We start from the raw sequence: 21722 nt of genomic DNA on the forward strand, positions 1-21722 counted from the left end.
AGCTTTAACCTCCATCTCACATCTCCCTTAAATTTCCTCTCTCCATAACTCCACACCCATCCCATTGCCACTCTTGCTCTTCTTATTCTTTCTTTAATATGTTCCACTTCTCCTCCACTTCTATTCATTACATATCCCAAATACTTGTATGTTTTTACCTCCTCCAGTCTTTCTTTCCCCCACCACCAGTATCTTTCCTTTTCCCTTCCTCCCTTGTTTTTAAAAACCATAACCTTCGATTTTTCGCTGCTTATGACTAGTTTCTTCCTTTCCAAGTACCTTTTCACCCTTCTGATCATATCTCTTAGCGCTTCTTCCTCCTCGGCTACCAATAGTATATCATCCGCATACTCTATCGTCCATACTCTATCCTCTCCAATCTTGACTCCTCCAAATCTGTTGATTGACTATAAGACAAAGAGGTCCAAGATCTTCTCTGTCTTACAGCCAATTAACATGCTTGAAAAATTTGTCGTACAACAAAAAACGGACGCATGGTAATACACTAATATTGGCCTAATACAGCGACTGTGTCGACAGTGCTTCTACTAGCAAAAAAGATAAATAGTAAGATTATAAACATTACTATTTAGTTTTTACTTATAAAATTTAAAATTTGAAAATAACCGTTTAAGTCTGATAACATTATTTTTCAAATTTGATAAATAACGGTTACTAAAATTATTTCTCAATAACGGTTACTTAGTAACATATAACGAAATAACGCCCATCTCTATTCATTATCAAGTTGACATCAATTTTTGTGCATAAAATTTAACACTATATTCATTTCTTTGTACAAATATTTTAAATGAAATATAAAAAATAGATTTCTTAAATGACTTAAAAATGAGATATAATCCAAAAAATGAGATTAACGACTAGAATATATTATTATAAAAAATAACGTTTATATAACCAATAACTGTTTAACTAACCGATTATTTTGAAACAGTAGTAATGACTGTTATAACCGTTAATAAAAAATAATCATTTAACCCATCCCTAATTTGAGGTGATCAATTAAAGTGGGATATACATTTGTTTTAAGATTAATGTATTCTGCCAATTTATACACACATTGATTGCATCAGGGTATCGAATGCCAGCTCCGGATGGAACGCCTGAAGAGATCTATCGATTAATGCTGCGATGCTGGGATTATGAACCAGAGAAACGGCCACATTTCGATCAAATATTTACCGTGGTCGAGACATTAACGCAAGCATATTTATAAGTATTATATTAAGACTATTTTATGGCCAATAAGCTTAAATTGGTCATGAAAACCCTATAATAATATATAAAATTATATATATATAGCTTCGAAAAAATATGAAATGCTCACAACCAAACCGTATTTTATAAATACATGTGTCAAGAAAGAATGTGATATAATTTTTGTTTGATTCATTAACATTAAAAATTCATGAGACATTAAAAAGATATTCTAGATCCGATTTTTTAATTTTTGATTATAGCTTGTGATTAGATTTAATCTAATGTTTTATCCAATAGGCTTCATCTATGATGGTGTCATAAAGAATAAATCTATTGAACATCAGGTTAAATTTAACCATAAATTAACAAGATAATGAAAAATTGGATTATTAAATTTAATATATTAATATATTAGATTCTGAAGGAGAAACATTTACCTACAAATTGATTGCAGCATCATTTGTCCACATCACATTTGCCGATAGTTTACGTGCATTATTGCGCATAAATATAAAATTAATAGCGTTTCCTCTTGGCTGCACTATTCTCCACTAGTGCAACATTCAGACAGTGTACTGTGTTTCCGTGGCTACAGTGTAGTGCAAATTTTATGCACGAAATGAGATTTTGCTACACAGTCTCAAAGGAATAGTGTAGAGTCAGTGTGACGTTTAAAATTTGAAAATGAAAGTCAAGCGGAAACAGGGTTTTAGCCTAATAATGATGTAATGTACACCATACTATGCACCACTCTAGTGTAGTATAATTGCGTGTAACGCTTACACGTAACTGGTGTGAGGCTGCATCCAGTGTATCCCAAGAGAAAACGTTATAAGAGAAAAAGGACATGTTTGTATACACGACACTATTACACACAACTACATTGCACATATATTATTTCCTACAAATCGATTGCCTACAAGTTCTTTTACGCACACATAAACTTAAGAATAATTATTTGGTACACGGGCTTCATTATGAAACTTGATAAAAATTATGCTTTATGACTACATGTGGATACAGTATTTTATGTATTAAATCTTCGTCTTAATAAATAAATAATTCTACAATCAAAATACTTTTTCTATAGTGCAACATCCCAAGACGGGACAGGGCTTACTTCTCATGAGGTTTCTGCAACAAAGAATTTTTCCGGAATTAGGTTATATATAGCCTAATGTCCAATTCCCAGCCTGGGTGATATCCATTGATATATGGGATTTACAGTTTCAACGTCGAATCCGCGCTGGTGATCAAAGATCTTTTAATCATCAGATGGAATCATTTTCGACTTATTAAACCCATACCTACAGATCATGCGTCAATCACACCTACTAAAAATAATAAGTATCATGCATCATGTACCAAAGTTATAGCATATTGCTGCCGGTAGTAAACATTCATTCACATTCTTTTTTTTTTAATCATAATGCACTTTAATATTCGCCTCTCTCACCTACCATATTAATAACTTTTAATTGATAAATAATACTGAGAAATTAGGTATTAACACTGTAATAAAAACAATATGAATGAATGTTTATTACTGGCAGCAACATATATTATAGGGCTTTGCTTTTAATATATGATACGTCCTATCTTGCGTAGGGGTCTGTCTAATTATTTCGATATTTATTACTTTTAGTGTAGACTCATCTATTTAGTAAGGCAAAGATTTAATACATTGCATATAATCACAGCATTTTTATCGAGTTTCACAGTGAAGCCCGTATTCCAAAATTATCCTTAATAATTATTAACTTTATATGTGCGCAAATGTACTTGTAGGCAATAATATATTATGCAATGCAATTTGTACGCAATAGTGTCGTATGCAAAAATTCCCCTTTTCTTTTAATTTTATATTTGTGCGCAGTAGTGTATGTAGGCAATTGAGCTGTAGGCAATAATTTTTGTGCGCAAACGAACTGTAGGCAAATGGTGCTGTAGACAATCAATTTATAAGTGAATCAATTTATAACCTTCCCGATTCTGATACATTAAATGAAGGGAATCTTAACACTTTCGATAATTTTATCTTTTTTTTTTTTAACTAGAAACACAATACAATAAATTTTAATCTAGCTGATTGCCGCAGAGTTCTGTTACATATTGAAATAAGAAAAAACATAAAATTTGTTTTAAAATATTGGGTTTTAAACTATAGGTTATTGAAATTGAAGGAATCTACTTGCTACAAATCTAAACAGAGAAAATATCAAATTTTGAATACGAAATATATTATAGTTAAAAGATTTTTGAATTTATTATATACATATATATTTTTAATGAAAATTTTTAATCAAATATTTGAACATAAAAATAAAATTTATTAAATATTTTTACATTAAAAAATTGTACACTTTTACATTAAAATATATTATAATATTTATTTCAAATATTAAAAGAAACGACTAATAAAACGAGTCATATGCGATTGTGTTAAAACGCAGAAATAAATTTAGTAGATAGGAGATTTAATCATATACGTATAATACTTTATTATTTCGACTCATTTTTCGAATCATTTTCAAATAATAATGAAGTTTTAAAAATGTGTCTCGATTATGAGGGGAAGAATATTTATTTCTTGCAATATTTTTCGAAGCAATTGTCTTTTTGTTTGATTTTCAAATTAAAAATAACTTCAACTGTTTAAAACTCATTTTGATTAATTTAAAGTTAGAATACAAAAAGATGTATTATTATATCAGTGTTAACCAACTACAATTTCTAAAAGGACAGTACTACATTAGTGACTATGAATGTGTTAATTAACGATAAGTTAATTAACGATACAGAAAATTTAGTTATTAAAAACAAATTTTAAGATAATGTTTTTTAAAACAAATAGATGGAATGATAAAAAAACAAGAAAACAGTAGATGATTTATCAGATCGATATATCGATATATGTAGAAAACAACAAAAAAAGGAAAACAATTATTATTTTGAATTATTCTGTCATGTTTTTCTTGATATGCTGTATTTATATAAATATATATATGTATATATCCGTATAAAATATATACGTCATTGTGAAATCATGTTAATGTGAATGCCATTGCTTATATTTTTTATTCGTAATGTTTAATTATAAGAAGGATCCGATAGCACACATTGCTAATTAACAATTTAAAATAAAATATTCTCATTGGTAAAACAGTGAAAAATTACTAGAAACAAGCCGATGTGAATGGATATGTGCTAACGAGTCCCTCTCTTTAACTGTTATTTTATAACTTATTATATTTCTCCGTCCACATACACACAATTCAATTTATAATTAATAATATTATAATAATATTGTTAGCTCTCTCTCTTTCTTACACACGCGCGCACATTTTCCATAACAATAGCCTTCAAATGTACCCTAAGAATTAAGGATCATTTGTAGAGGCCGTAATCTATGATCAATTGATCAATCACAATCGATTATCTCCCTCTTAATTGATTGTAATAAATTCTTACAGATTGCGACATAAGTTAATAGATTAAGGGGCTCGTACACACTTTCCATAACAATAATCATAAGACATACTTTCTAAATTTCTTGGAGTATGTGAAAGCTCACTTCAAAAGAGAGTAAAATACTACCACTATTGCAACAATTTGCACTCTTGAATAAGAGTGGTAAATTTTCACTCTTTTTTTTAGAGTGAGATTTTATATCTTTGGAGTGAGATTTCTTTCGTTTGGAATGAATCTCACTCAAAAAAGAGTGAAAATAAAGTGTGTGAAATAAAGTTATTTATCTAGAGAGGAAGAGGGGGGAGGTCGTCATGCGATGATGAACATTTTATCTTTCAGGTGGATGCGCTTAAGAGATTTAAAGGTCGTCTTCATACAAAAAAAAAAAAGAAACTGCATTGTCGAATAGGATACCTACGATTGTAGCTCTTTTCAAACAGTTTCAATGGTCATGGAAATTATACTCCCTTAAGTCTCGTCTGGATGGATATAACTTGTAATAGAGCGCCTGCATAATTAAGATCGAACTTCACTTGGGCAAGTTTGTTTAATCTAATTAAGGTCAATCAAGATTACGCACGTAAAAAGGGTTGAAAAATAAAAATTCGTCGTAAATGTTTCTAAAATAGAATGCTCATAGTTTTATTAATTGAATCAGATAATTTAATATAAATGTAAACAAATCCCGGAATGTTTGATATTCAATGGAAAAAATCTTTCGTATTTTTTACTATTCAACTTTTTTTACTTTTCATAAATGAAATATGGATCAAATACTTGATCAATAATTCCACATTAAACATTAGCTAATCAATGTCTTTTTGGCAATTTCTCTTAACCATCGTAGAATGTAAACAAATTTCGAAGGAAAATTTGAGATTCAATGAAAACAATCTGCGTAATCTTAGATGATAGATGTTCCTTACATTGTGCTATTCTAAATTGCGACAGTGAAGATAGTCAGTTTGTTTTTCCATCATGCCTTATTATTCTAAAGACGAGAAAATCGATATTATCTGCAAATTTGTTTACATTTACATAAAACCCGATTCAATTAATAAAACTGAGTATTCTGTTTCGGAAACATTCAGGATGAATTTTGATTTTTTAACCTGTTTCATGTACGTAACCTCGAGTGACCTTGATTATCCATGACCATTAAGACTGTCTTGGAAAGAACTTATTGTCGATATTTAATAATGTATAATTTAAAAAAAAAAGTGAAAATGATCTTCAAATCTCCTAAGAGTGCCTCCACTTAGGAAATGATATTCATCATTGCATGATGTGATGACCTCCTCAATAACAAGCAATTTTACTTCAAACATTTCTTCTCATTCTCAAAAATTGGATGTTACTCGGGTAATCGATTTTAAGTGACTTACCTCCTGTGTGTGCGTGTGTATAGATAACTTAAATATGTATGTTTGTATTCACACATGATTATGACATAGCATGTGGACTTTATTTATTCAATTCTATCGTCATCTGTGTATTTTCTTTCATATTTTATAGTGTTTCTTGGATGTACATATAATGACTATATGTACATTAAATTGTATAGGCGCGTATTCAAACATATCTTATATTTATGTATTTATTATAAATTTGTCATTTTCCATTAAAATTAAAAGTGAAAACATACTTATAATTTTCAATATGAAAAATTTCCAGCATATTTAAGGGGATTCTACAGAGTGTGTTTCAAACTCGACGCACCACCTGTTAATGGCAGATTCCTAAAATTATTTTAAGACAAAAATTCTAATACCAAAATGTTTAGGTTTTCCTCTCCCCTGGTTGTGGCATCCCCGCCTTCATCTCTTTCCCATTTTCTTTCTAACGCCGAATCCGTTCATTTCATCCGTTCTGACTCAGCGAATTTTTCCTGACATCCCCCCTTCTGCCAACACAATCTCCCTAATTTCCTCTCCCCTCTCCCCCTTCTCGATCTTTCTCTTCAGCCCGGTGTCCACGATGCTAGAAATCGGCCCGAGATCTCGGATAGAGAAAAAATTAACAAATTACATTTAAACAATTTGATCACATGACCATTGCGATTGGTCAATTCTTCATCCGAGGTCTCGGACCGATTTCTAGCATCGTGGATACAAGGCTTTCCACCGATTCTACCCAACTCTACCACGTCAAGCGTAAAACTCCTAGTTGAACTTCCCCCACAGGGACTCTATTACTTTTATCACCAGTCCTTAAATTCATGTTTTGGCATTTTATTCTACAGTACAACGCAAGATGCCAACCACATCTACACGCGCAAACTTTAGGCGATATGATCCACTGACTTTAAATGTTTATAATTAAAAAACTACTATAGCCTTGATATTTTGATATTAGAAATTTCGTCTCAGAATGACAGGAATCTGCGTGGAATGATGTAATAGTGTACAATGTGTTAATGACACATAAATAAAGTATGTATGTAAGTGCTACTGATAGACGATTTTAGAATTCTCTTAAAAGAATTCTGACAGAATTATTGACAATGTACAGATTCGAATTGGCTTTACAGAATTGAAAACTCTCTCTTTTATAATTAAAGTACATACGCACAAGAATAAATCGCGAGATACTATTCTCTTAAGCTTAAGAAAAATATTTAAAAAATTACCTGTATATGTGTCAGTAATTTTTATTTTTTTTCCATTCTTAAGTTTAAGTTGAGTATTCTGCGATTTATTTTCGTGTGCATTTTAAATATATAAAAAGTTTTTAATTCTATAAAGTCAATTAAAAGAAAATAGAAATCTGTAATGCCAATAAATTTCGTCATTCCAGCATCCTATTAAAAATATATAGGAAGTATAAAAGTCTATAGAAGGTATTTAAGCAATATAGCTGCATATCTCGTATACCTATTTAATTAATATTTGCATGGAATCTCGTTAAATAAAAACACGTGAAATATCACGAAAAAATAATATGACGCTGATACGCTAATTTTAAGTCTTTAAAGGATATTTTAGTCTTTAGGAGAGAAAAAATATAATTAAGAATCTTATAGTAATATTTTAATTATAAGAACATTCTTATTTCTCTAATAGAAAAGAAAGGAGCAAGGAAAGGGGGAGAGAAACAAATCTTATATTTATAAATTATTATGTATTATATAATCGTGATGAAAATAATATGTAAATGCATGTATCCATTTGTAGTTTATGTGTATAAAATTTAAAAAGTTAACTATGTTTAACGCTCAAAGTAATGATCTAAGATTCTTGTAATTTTGACTTTCTGTTTCTTACAATGTTTTTGTTCAAACGACATCAATGTATAACATTGCACGCAATTACAAGAGGTCTTTATATGTATAGATTACATAAGATTCCGTTGAGTTCATTTTAATGTGTTATAACATAATGTAATCTTCATATAGACACAATTTATTACTTGTTATCTTTTACGTGCAATTATGTGAAAGACATTTATGTTGTTTCTATATGTATATAAAATACTCAGTGGTAATTGTTGTGTAATACATAAATAAAGACAAATTAAAACAATAATAAGAAAAAAAACCGGATAAAAAGGAATAAGCACTAAAGATCATGCGCTGATATTTAAAAAAGAAATCTTTTTATCTTACAAATATTATAAAACGAATGTTAAGTATATGTTCTTCAATATGACAAAATCGAACGTTTCTATTAATCTTTTAATCCTTCTCGTTCAAAATTAAAATGCTCGCAATACATACTTCAAAATTAATATAACGTGCATTATTCTCTCCGAAGTGGATAATGTTTTCTCTTATATTAAGGAAAAAATATCTCATATCAAATTGAAAGGCTGGATTGACTCAAAGTGCCTGCGGAAACGGCAACAAATGTGTAAACCGTCAATCCCCAGATTATAATTGATGAGAAATTAACAATTAAAAACAAAAAATTAATAATGGTGTTCCATTAAAAACCAAACATTGTATAATATAATCCTGACCATACAGTTACATAACAATAAAAAATTATGTCATAATATGAATTAACATATGGTTGAAACATCTGTTGCGGTTGCTATAGGCAGTCAATACTTTGAGTCCAGCCTTTTAATTGGTATAAGATATTTTTTCTCTATAAGAGAAGACATTGTCCACCACGGAGATCGTAATAATTAGAGAATCTCAATGGGAGAGAGTGGCAAAATGCATCACGTGCCCTCGTCCAATTAGAACGGATTCACATGACCAATTTTCTCCAATCTCTTCCATATATGTATAGAGTTTTGATGCCCACGTCCAATCAGAGGAGTCACGTGATATAGTTTGCCACTCTCTTCTTTTGGGACTCTCTAGTAATAATGGATAATGAATAATGCATTTTAATTTAATTTCGAAATACTATGAGCATTTTAATTTTCATCGCAGAAGAGGATTAGAAGACTAACCGAAATGTATGATCTCATAATGATACGTTTTGTAATAAATTTTATAATTTAAGATAAAGATTTCTTTTTAAACTCTCCATGAACAAAGTAGAAAGTCAACATAGATCATATATGGAATATCCCATGTTATACTTTATCATAAATATACTATAATTTAGTATGGTTGATAACGATGCACTTTCCAATTGCATGAAATCGGCAACTTGGACGTAATACTTTTTGAAAAATTATAGAAGTTTATCTTACTGGATATATCACACCTACAGACTTCTAAATATAGAAGGGGTCACACCCCACCTGGTTCGCAAAGAATTAAATATCAGTGCATGATCTTCAGTGTCTATTCTCTCTTGCTCGGATATTTTCTTAATGTTTTTAATCAAAGCAAATCTTATTACATTTTGTTTAAATTTTCTTTAATAAAGATTTTGTGTGCGTGCGTGTAAAATTAGGCCTGTTCTTTTTAGCTGAACTTCTTGCACGATCCATTTTTTCCAACGTGGAGAAAAAAGGAAGAATCGTGCAAGAACTTTAACTAAAAGAACAGACACAGACACGTACGCATGCACGCAATGAAGTTCCGCCGCGACCAGTCAAGTTCCATGCAATTTACTATATTAGAAATAGGATCATGGCATACAAAAAACTTAAGGCAGCAAGACATAAGCAGTAAAGAAATCAACATGTTGGCTTGGCTACTGTTTATGTTATGGCCTTACGAACTCTAATGTGATTGATTAATTCACTTACTGCTTACGTTTTATTGCTTAAATTTTTTGTGTGCTAAGGCCCTTGCTATAATTTGAACTGTAAACTATGTTTGGTAATATCCTAATTATAAATTTAACCAATCATAGCTATTTTTCTGAAGAATAGAATGACTGACTTGTCAGTTTCATAACTACAGATCAGAGTAAGTTACTTTTTTTTAAACTAAGTTAAGTTAAAGTTACAGCCTTGAAAATTTAATTTAATTAAAACAAGTTAATCCATAATAAAAGTAATTGAATTAGAAGTTAAGTTAATAAAAAAAAAAATCCGTATTGCAAATCAAACTAACCAAGACTCCTTATAAATCAAGAACATTTCCATTATTTCCTTTTTTTTCGTTTCATTTTCCTTTTTTTATTTTTCTTTTTGGCGTTTAAATTCTCGAGGTAGAGAAGCTCACTATAATAGGATAATTTTTATTCACAGTTTGTTTATGTTAATTTATGTTGTCTCTGAGGAGGGCTCAAAAGTGAGCCAAAACATGTAAGCGCGTTTTAGTGAATAAAGAAGTTTCATACTTCATAAATTATTCATTTTACTTATTCATTATTACTTCATATATTATTTGCGCGATGTCTTCTGCGCTTGACTCCTACTGCCCGTATCCTTTCTAGTTCTTTAAAAAAAAGTAATTTAACAATTTTTAAAAATTAAATTTGGCTTGGAACGAATAAAAAAAAAAAAGAAAAAGTTTGACCATTTTACATAATTTTTGGTATTTTTTCTTTCTTACAGCATATTAAAGAATCATTGGTTATTTTTATTCACAAGTAACGATTATACAATATAGAAGAGATAAAATTACTAAATTATATCGGATGTTTCAGACCACGCTTACTACCCCTTTATCTTCGCAAGATAAGGTCCAATCGTAAAAATGTTCAGACAAAATGTAAGGTTTAAAAAGATCTATTTACTGATCAGTTTGATCTTAGATGACGTCGCCAAGGTCAGGTCAAGGTCACGTTGATTTTTTTAAATGAAATATCCAATTTTGTATTCCAATATCTAAGTAACCGATATCGAGAACTTTTCAAAACATTAACTAAAGTAATTTTTTATTGAGTACTTTTTGAGTTATAATACTCGAAAATTACAGTACTGTCGACATTAACATTACGCAAGGTGTTCGACCAACGGTTAAAACCTCTTGATAACATTTGTCAAGATTAAGACTATTGGAGATTATACTTCTTATTTTCATATCTAAATGAATCTAATATTTTCATATAAAAATGAATTTTTAATGCAAAAATGAAAATAAGACGAATAATTTCCAATGGTCTTGATCTTGATGTTATCCAGGATGATATGCTCCTGAACAACATTCAAGAGGTTTAAGTCGATCGGACACCACGCGTAATGCTAATGTTAGCGATACTTAACTTTCGAGCTATAACTCGAAAAGTACTTAATAATAACTCGAAAAGTAATAAAAAATAACTTTATTATAGTATTTTGGAAAGCTCTTGATTATTGCCTATTAGATTTTGGAAGATAAAATATGTTCGGTTTAAAATAATCAACGTTGACTTGACCTTGGCGCCACCTAAGATCAAACTGATAAGATCAATAATTAGATTTTTGTAAACCTTAAAACTTTTGTCTGAACACTTTTATGATTGAACCTTGTCCTGCGAAGATAAAAGGGTGGTACAGATGATCTGAAACACCTGGGGTATATTCATTATTTCGCATTACGTCTGAAGATTGATTTCAAAAAAATAAAATTAAAAGTTAATAGTTATCGATAAAATTTAACTAAATTAAGTTAAAAACTTAAGAGTCTAAAATATAACTAAGTTAAGTTAAAATTAATTACCTTTTTAATTTTTTAACTTAACTTTTACCTTTTTAACTTAGCATTACCCAACTCTGGCTACAGATATTATTAAAAAGAGTGAGTATCTGAAAAAGAGGGCCGTGTAAACGTAATCAGTGATAGCGATATCTTAAACTTGGAATAACTCAACGAAAAATGATTATATCAAGCTCGATAAAAAAACGTTTTAAAGATAAAATTCTATACTTTTACGTGCATGTTATCCATTAAGCTAAGTGACGTTCACGCCATGCACTATTGTAAACCAGGATCTTTGATTACCAATTATACATCATCTCACTTTGCGATCCACCATTTTGAAAATAAAGTAGACAAGTTTATTATAACTAAGTTTCAAGTTTTATTTTGCATTTTTAAACACATTTTTATCTTCATTATTTATCAAATTACCATTTGAAATTTAGTAAATTTTTCTAAAATTTTTAATGTATCGCTTTTTTTGGGAGTGAGTACACACACACGTGCGCACGCACGCACGCACGCACATACAGCAGTCACTCTTAGGAACCACAAGGAACAAACTTTTATTATCTGTAGATATATTATTAAAATATAGTAATACAGTAAAATTTTATATTAAGCAAAGGATACAAATTTTTAATATACATTAATATATATTGCATACAAATATATATATTATAATATGTTCCGTAAAGATCGAATCAATGTTTAAGGAGAGATTCCTGAAAATCATTTTGAGACGAAAATCTAGTATCAAAATTGTCGAAAAAAAATTTTTTTTAATTTGATAAATATAAATAATATTAATAAGCACGAACATGATGGACAGCGTGCGAGTCTATAATGCCAGGGGACTCGGGTTCGATTCCCGGCAGATTCAGAAAATTTTCGCTAGTTCCTCTTCGGCGAAACTTGCTTCCCTGGCAAACCACGAATATCTATTACCAAAGACAACCTATCAAACTGCCATTCGGAATTGGCATTAAATTCTAAGTGCCGTATATCTTTGGGTACGATTCACTTCACACGGCAAATGCTTTGAAATATTCTTTAATTGATCAATTCGTAAAATTCTTTCTTCTGATTCTTCTGATTCAACGAAGTATTTGCAGCGTTAAGTGGATCACACCCTGTGTACAAACTGCATACGCACTACGACAGCATACTACATACAAGAGGCAGACCCTGTCGATTTTGGAATGTTGCGCTATCAAATAAATAAATATCAATTATTAACCCTTACAATACAAGATACAATTTGGTGCCTCATCCATCCAGAAATGAATCAGTTCTAGAATTCGTTAATTTTTTTCACTTATTCAGAATGGTTCAAAAAATCTCTAAAAATTCATCAACATACTTTCAACTTTCTCGAATAAATAATCTTTCTTCTTTTTCTTTTTAGGAAGAAAGAAGAATAAGAAAGATGAACTGGTGCAAAAGTTCAGCTAAAAAGAACAAACCTAATATTGAAACCTCATTTTGAGAAATAATAAAATGTAGTATAATTTATAATTACCAAAAGACTCAAACAAACTTAAGCACGAACAGAAATCGCTCGGTCACCTGACCTTGTATGGTAAGGGTTAAGAATATTAGTAATTTTATCTTCGCATACATAATCTTTTTATCGATGTAAAAAGCAACAATTAGCTTTCACTTTTAGTACTTTGCGTTGTTCCACGCTTGAACATATAATTTTAATAACTTTGAAATACTAACTTAAATTATGTATGGTCTCATTTAACAGTATGACTATAACTCTGTATGTATCAGAAAAATTGTTCTCATAACGCAATTTTTTCTCTGAATTCGTTTTCGAGGTGGTCAATTCACTTGCTTTTTTAAGCACACCTTTGCAGTTGAAACATATTTCTTTATTCAAGAAACCACTTTGATTACCATGCATTACATTAGTATCCCTGATTTTCCACGGAATCGACAATATTGACATTGATCATCACAACATCATTGTCCTCATCACCTATTAGCCTGTTACATCATGAATAAATTCAAAAGGACTCTCTTCTACTTCCTCCAATAAATCTAATAACTTGTCTTCTGCAACCATCTTAGAACATCTTTTGTTTTTCCTTCTTTTATTTCCTGCCAGACACCATTCCTTTTCTTTAGTTTTCTCGGTTTCGAGCCGCAATATCAACTTATTCAACTCTTCCTCCGTAACATGTTATACTTCGTCATTGTGCAAATATTAGACGAATTTGTAATATTTTCTTTGTCTGCAATCATTGAGTCCGCAGATTTGACTACATCTTGATAAATTTCATCCTTAGTTCACCACTCTACATTCCCTAATTTTTAACAAAAACCCTCACACAAGCAGGAAAAAAGAGAGGATCTTTTTCTTTCCCAATCCTTAACTCTTAATAAACGTCCTGATTCTTTTTATATTGACTTTCTAACTCCCTCCTACTCTACTATTCTTAATATTGACGAAACAATGAACTTTTAGTAGTTTGCATTACATCTAAACGCATAAATTTTTATATGATATGATTTGGTAACTTTAAAAATGCTTATACACAATCAAAAACCTATTATAGTCTCGACATTTTAGTATTACAATTTTCGTCTTAAAATAATCTCAAGAATCTCCCCTTAGTATTGTTCCAATCTTTTCGGGACTATATCTATACATATACTATCAGTAAAAAATTTTGAATCACCTGTGTAAAACGGTTGTAATGGTCCTTCTCACTAATTTAAACAATAGCAATTTGGATTGATTGGAACAGTCTCGCTAATGTAAAATAATGACTTTTTTTCAAAACTGATTTGAATTCTTAGAGCCAACCTAATTTTCAGAATCCATATATAAAATTATATTAAAGATTTCACTGAGAAAAATGCTTGATGAAAATGGTCTGATTATATCAATTAAAGTTCCAGTTATCATAATTAAACTCTAGTAGATTTAATCAGAAAACTCTGATTCGTCCATTTTCAATAAGAATTCCCGACATTTTTCTGAGTGTGTATTTTAATGTCAGATTTTTGTAGTATGCTTCTCATAACCTTATCTTGTTTAAGTTATTTCTGGTATTATGTTGTAATAGAAAGTATAAGTGAGGACTGATTTATCTAAGGAATTTGCGACTTTCTGATTCAACATTTATATTTGTACTGATCAGTTAGCAACTTGCAATAAAAAGTTTATTTTCTATTGAACTATTAGTATATTTTTAGAACTTTTAGAATTTAATAAAATGAGATAGATATATGACAAAAGCAAGAAAGTTCTAATGCAATCTAGTGTAAGAAAGAATAAAACAAACCTTTTAAATTTTTGCTTGATTACAAGAAATGTAAATACAAAAGTACTTTCTCTATATTTACATTATACGTGAATATTATATATTATATTTTAGACATTATTAGGCATATAACTATCATTCCCATTACGCAAATTCATTTTTATTGAATAAATAGAGAAACTCGCGTAGTACGTCCAAACTTTTGACTGGTACTGTATATACACACGCATACATATACACACGCGCGCGTGTGCGCGTATTTTTTTACGAAAATGTATAACATTTCCACTTTATCTTTACACTTTCCACAGACAAAACTTTCGCATAATGACTTAAACACTATTGTCCTTACATTATATTTTTTTGACTCATAGAATTTAGAAAACTCACCACTCAGAAAATTCTCCAAATTATAAGTATAATTTTATGAGTTCATCACTAACAGCTGATGGTGTTAGAATTCCCAAGTCCGTGAACAACAAACTGATGTATTGAGGTGGAGTATAATCTACCAAAGGATGCTCCTTTTTCAAATTTTTAGTTAAAAGTACACTGTATGTATACTACAACAAGTAATAATGCATTTTATGGATTATTATATATAGAAAAGATTCCTTTATATTGTTCCTATATAAAAGTTATAACTGGTTTGAAATCAATATATACAAATATAATTTACCTTAAATTCATTGGGTAAATCTACTTGATTCAAAGGATAGATTCTTGAAAATTTGAAGCTTTCTGTCAGTACATAAAATGGTTTTTTCACCTCTTTTGCACATATAGCCATTGTATATGTACCTATCTGTAAAAGAGAATTGGAAGAAATATAATACATATATAAATTACAAGAAAATTATATATTTCTGTTCAATGATCATATACCTTATTAATCACACCACCACTTTCTGCAACACCTTCTGCTCCAACCATCACCATATCTATGTGTTCCATCACATATCCTACTGCAGAGTCTAGTATTACTGTACACGATATTCCCAACTTTGTTAAGCTCTGGCACATCTCTTCTCTGTTTGAAGGAAAAAATTAAAGTTAAAAAAAGAAAAAAATAAGGACATAAATTAAAGTTGATAATCACAAAAAAGAATATGTATTTTATCATTTAAAAACTTCACACATACCCATTATTGTCAGGTGATGTTGATGTGACATATACTTCAAATATTTTATTATTTGCAGCAGCTTCCTTCATTGCTTGCAGCACTACTCTTGATTTTGAATGCGTAAGTATAGTCTAATAAAATAATAAAAGTCAGAAAATAATGGAAATATCGCAAATAATTTAGGTATGTCCTTACCGAGCCATCAGTAATAAAGTGTGCTGCAACCTTGGCTACTTTTCCTCGAGCTGCAACTAATTTCTCATAGAATACTTTTCCTCTTTCCAACATGATCCCTTTGCATTCTGCGATTGACTAATAAAAAAATAAGCATTAACAAGTTACATTATTTAAAAATTAAACTTTAAGAAATTTATTTTCAGAGTATAAAACAAAATCTAAACGTTAAGTGTTCTTACAGGTGTATCCAATGTTGCTAATGTGATGAAACGGAGAAACAATTCACTTCCTGAAGCAATCGCAGTGACTGGAGTTTCTGTGGAACGCATAGCGTCAATTGCATGCTGTAAGCAAATTCGAAGCTCCTGAACTGTCTCTGCTATAAAACAAGAAAAATATAAAAAATAATACTCTGTGTACACATTTTTTTGGACATTATAATAAAATATTAAAAATATAATGCATGTACACACAAAATGTTATTTTTTTAATATTTTATTTTAATGTCCAAGAAATTCAACACAAATGTATACAATAAGGATTAATATATATATGTTTATATTAAATAATAATCTTAAAATGGACATGTATATATTTTATTTATTTTATATCAAGATATATTTCTAACAATACTTACATTTAGAATGTTTTAATACTTTCAATAAGGTGCGAATGGCAGCCATGCCAGCAGAAACATCTTTTTCATTTTTTATAATGCTGTTGAAATATTGGCATATTTCTGTGAAAGTTTGTCAAATGATTATTTTTAGATTCTCATTTGACAAGACTCCTACTTAAAATATTTTCCATTATAATCCTGATGGAAATATTTTGGCAATTATTTATTTTAATTGCCTTACTTTCAATACTGATAAAATTACGCTTATTCGATATGTTCTTATACAAAATAAACAAGAGAATCTAATGAAAAAAGTATCTATAATGTTAAATAAAGATGAAATGATCACTGTGTTATAGTGTCTCTTGTTGAAAAAGCTCCTCTTGACAACAAGTATATACATACTTCATTTTGTACATTTTTTTCTATCAACGTACATGTTCACATCACAATATTAGTATGATAAGTAGATTTTTACCTAAAAGATTGACAAACCGTGTCAGATTCAACGATTAATCTCTCACTTCCTGGTAAAGTAATACTTTTTACAGCCAGATTCTGTTGCTTCGTGTAAAAAACGTGAACGAGCATAATTTTATTAAATTAGATGACTTAGATAGATTAAATAATAATTATCAAATTTATCAGTTCAAAATATAATAACTTTTTTCCTTAGATGTAAGGAGATAAAAGTACAATGCTGATTTCATATACCTTCTTTGTCCATTATGACCTGTTATTTTGATTGTAAATGATCTTGACGATTGATGACAATAAATTAGCAAAACATAAGCAAGTTCACTTTATATTCGGCATTAATATACAAGATATTGTATAAAATATCACATGCTCAGCATCAAAACTCTAAAACACCTGACTAAAACCTGGCGCCACTAATCCAAGGTTATGTTCAGATGATGGTTACAGTATATACAGTAGCGCAACTGTCTATCGGCATCTTTGATGTTAGTGTTGGCCAAAATAGAGTGCGCATGCGTGAAATAAGTAAGTTACCTAGCGTTGCCACAGTTACCATCTAAACTTCTTTCTCTTTTCATCCTTTTTTTACCCCGTCAAAATTCCTCGCAAAACTCACTAGATTTATTCCCATCGCAATCCAACGAATTCGTTAAAGTGAGTAAGTGCTATTATAGGAGCATATTAGAGCATGCGACGCGAATAAACCTAATATTGCAATGAAATAATTTAAACTTTATGAAAATTAATAAAAATAAATTGTAAATAGTTTGAAAAATAAAGAAAAAATATTAAATTAACTTAAAAATGTATATTTGTATAAGAAATATTATGTAATTATATATCTATAAAAATATTATTAGAAAGCTATATAAAAAAAATTTATATACATATATATCCAAAAAATAAATTTAAAATACAATAAGTAAAAAGAAATCCTTCTTGCTCGATTTTCTATTACATATTTCTTTTTGTTCACTTTTTCACAAAAATTAGACCAATCTCTCGAGATTTCTCATACATTTCACTAAATGGACAATACACGTAATATTTCTCTCTAAATTTCTATTCTAAACCATGTATGCTTGAAAAACAAATGTTTAAGTGGATCATTGAAACATTTAAGTAGAGAAAGAAAGAGAGGGAGAGCAATAAAAAAAAGTGGGAAAGAGACGGGGCAACTTACTTATTTCACGCATGCGCATTCTGTTTCGACCAACATAAAAAGAGAGTTGCGCTACTGTATATACTGTGGTCCTGGTCCTTGTCAACGAGATAAACTTGATCAAACCACGCCTACTTTTGCTTCGCGTCGTCCCTAAGTGCGCGATGTACCAACCGTGAAGGCTTAAACAATAGGCACAGACAAGGGAATAACGAGCCGTCCAATCAGAGCTCTAGTATGTAAGTTCGATATTATATCCCAGAGCTCTGATTGGACAGCTCGTTATTCCCAGTCCCAGTTATTCCGTGCCTATTGTGTTTAAGCCTTAATAGTTCCATCACACTCTGATCATACACATATCTCCTATGGCTATGGTCAAAGTCTCGCTACAAATGCTTTGAAGCATTTGATGGACCAATTAGAAGAAAGAATTTTACAAACTGACCAGTTAAAAAACGCTTTAAAGCGTTTGCAGCATAGCGTTGATCGTATCCCTACTCACTTCAACGGCACGCTAAATATGGCGGCTTCTGGCTGAATCCGCTCCATTCTCCCTTGATTCTTTCTAGGTTTGTCGTATGTTCCAGCATGCCCCAATGTGCTCCTGCTATAGCTCCTACTCACTTCAACGAGCGCGTTAAAGTGAGTAAATACTACGGTAAGAACATTTTAGAGCATGTTAGAGCATACGACGCGACAAATCTTCTGAATGAATGAACATTCTTTCTCTGTTTATTAATGCCTGATTGGTTGTTGTTGATCCAACAGTACTGTATGCTGTGTCAAAGTGTGCCCCTAACGAGAATATGACATAAAATAGTCAAATGTCAATAAAAGTAAATAAAATGGTGAATTATTGTATCTTATGCAAGGTATGCACTACCACAACCTCTGCATCTAGTTTTCACAGGTAATATTTCATATATAATATTTACACCATCATTATATGAAAGAGATTAATCATAATCATATGTAATACTTGTCATATGTGTTATCTTATAAATTATTGTTATCTTATAAAGCAGTTATATTTATATTATAATATTTGCTAAGTACTCATACATATACACATAGAATAATTAGTTTAATATTTATAAACTATATGCTATTCCTTTTCTTCATAATATAGCAAATTCAGCGAGTTACAAATAAAGGGTATGTAAAATAAAAGAGAGAAAGAGGGTGGGAGGGAGGAAGGGAGGGAGAGAGGAAGGAAGGAGAGACAATTAATGAGACAATGTTAATTAATATTGTAATTTACAGGTTTCCGAAAGATAAGGATCGAAGAAGCAAATGGTTGCAAGCAATCAATATGAATAAAGTTCCACAATGTGCTCGACTGTGCTCTAACCACTTTAAATCATCAGACTATCAAGAAACAATATATGGACTAAAAGCGAGTCTTAAAAAAACTGCTATTCCTGAGATTATTTCACAAGAAATCAATTCTGATGCCAATAATAATACAGCAGCATCTAGTGATGAAAAAGAATTTCATACTGAAATACAACAGGTAGTTGGAGAATGACTACATAACAGTAATTAAGTAATTTTCAGTATAGAAATATAATTGTGATAAGAAATATAACATATTTTTTCAGAATACATGTAAAGAACAATCCGGTAAAATTAAAATAGAAGAATACAGTATGGAATTTAATAATGCTGCAAAATATAATCCTAACTCATTAAAAAGGTGTGATATTTTTGACTAATATAATATTATCTTTATAATACTTATATTAAATATAATTAATGTATTTTTTTTCTAGAAAATTAATGGAGAATAAAGAAATAGACTTTCCTTTAAAACATATTAAATATATGAAGGATATTAATGTATACGAGGTATCTAAAAATCAGGACGAAGCAAAAATGGTATTAGAAATTGCACTAGAAACAATTGTAGAACAGGCAAAGAAAATACAACATTTGCAAATTCAAAGATGTAAATTAAAAAACCGAGTGCAGAGTTTGATGGAATTAAATAAACATTTACATCATAATTTCTAAGAAAGCTTTAGAAGACATGAACGTAAGTGTTTCTTAAAATATATATGTTGTGATACAGGATGCATCACTACAAGTCATAATTTATTAATAATATATTCAGTAAACAAAAATTGCTAGTAAATTGTCAAATTAGCATCAAACGCTGTTCTGTCAAAGATTGCTGTCAATCCAGTGCACTTTGTGTCATCAGTAAACTGTTTTGATTCAAATAAAACCTGTGACAAAACTAGATTGCAAATTAGCAGCAAAAACTGAGCAAGTTTGGCATAGCATTATTTACAACAAAACTTGCTCGATTTTTGCTGCCAATTTGTTATTAAGTTATATATATTCATAAATATATTTGTTTGTATTTTACCATCAATTTGCTGTCAAATTATGTCAGCAAATTTTGTTATATATCTGCTAGCAAATTGTTGACATCATCTGATGAATCAAATTATATATTATATATGTTAAATTAATACTCTTTTTGTTAATAAGATTTATTGCAACTTACATTGTGTTACAAATAGGTATTGCAACTACAACTCGCAACGTTGCAAAAGTAAATAAAACATAACAAATTGTATATTTTGAAAATGTTAAGAGCTGCGTCCAGACTATCAAGCCGAAATGTGAATCTTGAGCCGAGCCGAGCTTCGAATCGAGCCGAAAGTCTCGAGCAGTCACTTCATCCTGCCATTCATTGGGCCACTCCATCCTGTATATACATATTATATATACGAATATATCAGCTAGTTAATTATGCATTTGTTTTTTTATCAATATTTACATATATGTGAAATCGAAGAGTCACATTCGGCTCGAGGTTCAGCTCGCGTTTTGGCTTGATAGACTGGATGCAGTTTTACAGTTGGCTCCAGTTGTAAAATCTATTATTCAAAAAATTTTATCCCAACATCAAATGTTTACTATATTCACACTGGAATTATAGAATATTTTGCAACGTCTTTACATACTTTTATTTTCCAAAAGCGTATGAATATGTATGAGAAAATATGATTAGATCCTAGTATAAAAATGTGGATTGTAATCCTAATGTATAATATATAATGCGAGGTCTATAATAGAAGTTGTAGCAGTCGTAGAGTCTTAAATCGTTAAAAATTAACCAATCACAATCGAATATAAGAAGAATATTTGACTATGATTGATCAATTTTCTACAATTTAAGACCTCGCTGCGACTTCTATTGTAGATC

General features: G+C 30.1%; 3 protein-coding genes across 9 annotated transcripts in view; 2 read left to right on the plus strand and 1 right to left on the minus strand.

Annotated features, from left to right (window-relative positions):
* Positions 1-1345, plus strand: part of LOC108756377 (tyrosine-protein kinase Fer) — a 12943-nt gene extending 11598 nt beyond the window's left edge. For all 3 annotated transcript variants that reach the window (XM_018500127.1, XM_018500129.1, XM_018500128.1), the window contains one exon: positions 1095-1345. In XM_018500127.1, coding sequence (XP_018355629.1) covers positions 1095-1237 — 143 coding nt within the window. In that variant the 3' untranslated portion in view covers positions 1238-1345. The remainder of the gene's footprint in view (positions 1-1094) is intronic.
* Positions 1346-13346: 12001 nt separating this feature from the next.
* LOC108756379 (translation initiation factor eIF-2B subunit alpha) lies at positions 13347-17772 on the minus strand. Of its 4 annotated transcripts, none has more exons than XM_018500131.1 (9): positions 17578-17590; positions 16882-16983; positions 16484-16623; positions 16263-16379; positions 16086-16198; positions 15829-15973; positions 15623-15748; positions 15334-15506; positions 13347-14483 (listed from the first exon to the last, which is right to left on the minus strand). In XM_018500131.1, exons 1-8 carry the CDS (start codon positions 17588-17590, stop codon positions 15354-15356), a joined length of 909 nt encoding a protein of 302 aa, XP_018355633.1. In that variant the 3' UTR covers positions 13347-14483; positions 15334-15353. The 4 variants fall into 4 exon arrangements, with proteins under 4 accessions (XP_018355633.1, XP_018355632.1, XP_018355635.1 ...); XM_018500133.1 differs by lacking the exon at positions 13347-14483 and adding an exon at positions 17342-17427 and having other exon boundaries at positions 15354-15506; positions 17578-17772; XM_018500130.1 differs by lacking the exon at positions 13347-14483 and having other exon boundaries at positions 15007-15506.
* A 1244-nt stretch (positions 17773-19016) lies between these two features.
* LOC108756390 lies at positions 19017-20924 on the plus strand. 2 transcript variants are annotated; one of them, XM_018500148.1, is made up of 5 exons: positions 19017-19163; positions 19274-19415; positions 19769-20018; positions 20107-20201; positions 20278-20924. In XM_018500148.1, exons 2-5 carry the CDS (start codon positions 19330-19332, stop codon positions 20516-20518), a joined length of 672 nt encoding a protein of 223 aa, XP_018355650.1. In that variant the 5' UTR covers positions 19017-19163; positions 19274-19329; the 3' UTR covers positions 20519-20924. The 2 variants fall into 2 exon arrangements, with proteins under 2 accessions (XP_018355650.1, XP_018355651.1); XM_018500149.1 differs by having other exon boundaries at positions 19017-19147.
* Positions 20925-21722: the final 798 nt, after the last annotated feature.

The sequence above is a fragment of the Trachymyrmex septentrionalis genome, unplaced genomic scaffold, assembly GCF_001594115.1.
Source record: "Trachymyrmex septentrionalis isolate Tsep2-gDNA-1 unplaced genomic scaffold, Tsep1.0 scaffold126, whole genome shotgun sequence".
Lineage (NCBI taxonomy): Eukaryota > Metazoa > Arthropoda > Insecta > Hymenoptera > Formicidae > Trachymyrmex > Trachymyrmex septentrionalis.

Excerpts from the sequence above, each read along its gene's own strand:
- LOC108756379 (XM_018500131.1), bottom strand. Across the intron at positions 15,974-16,085 it reads ACATCACCTGACAATAATGG|AGAAGAGATGTGCCAGAGCT; the intron begins GTATGTGTGAAG and ends TCCTTCAAACAG. Across the intron at positions 15,507-15,622 it reads ATTTACCCAATGAATTTAAG|TATACATACAGTGTACTTTT; the intron begins GTAAATTATATT and ends TACTTGTTGTAG.
- LOC108756390 (XM_018500148.1), top strand. The coding sequence starts at position 19,330 with ATGTCAATAAAAGTAAATAAAATGGTGAATTATTGTATCTTATGCAAG. Across the intron at positions 20,019-20,106 it reads TTCATACTGAAATACAACAG|AATACATGTAAAGAACAATC; the intron begins GTAGTTGGAGAA and ends ATATTTTTTCAG. Across the intron at positions 20,202-20,277 it reads AATCCTAACTCATTAAAAAG|AAAATTAATGGAGAATAAAG; the intron begins GTGTGATATTTT and ends TTTTTTTTCTAG.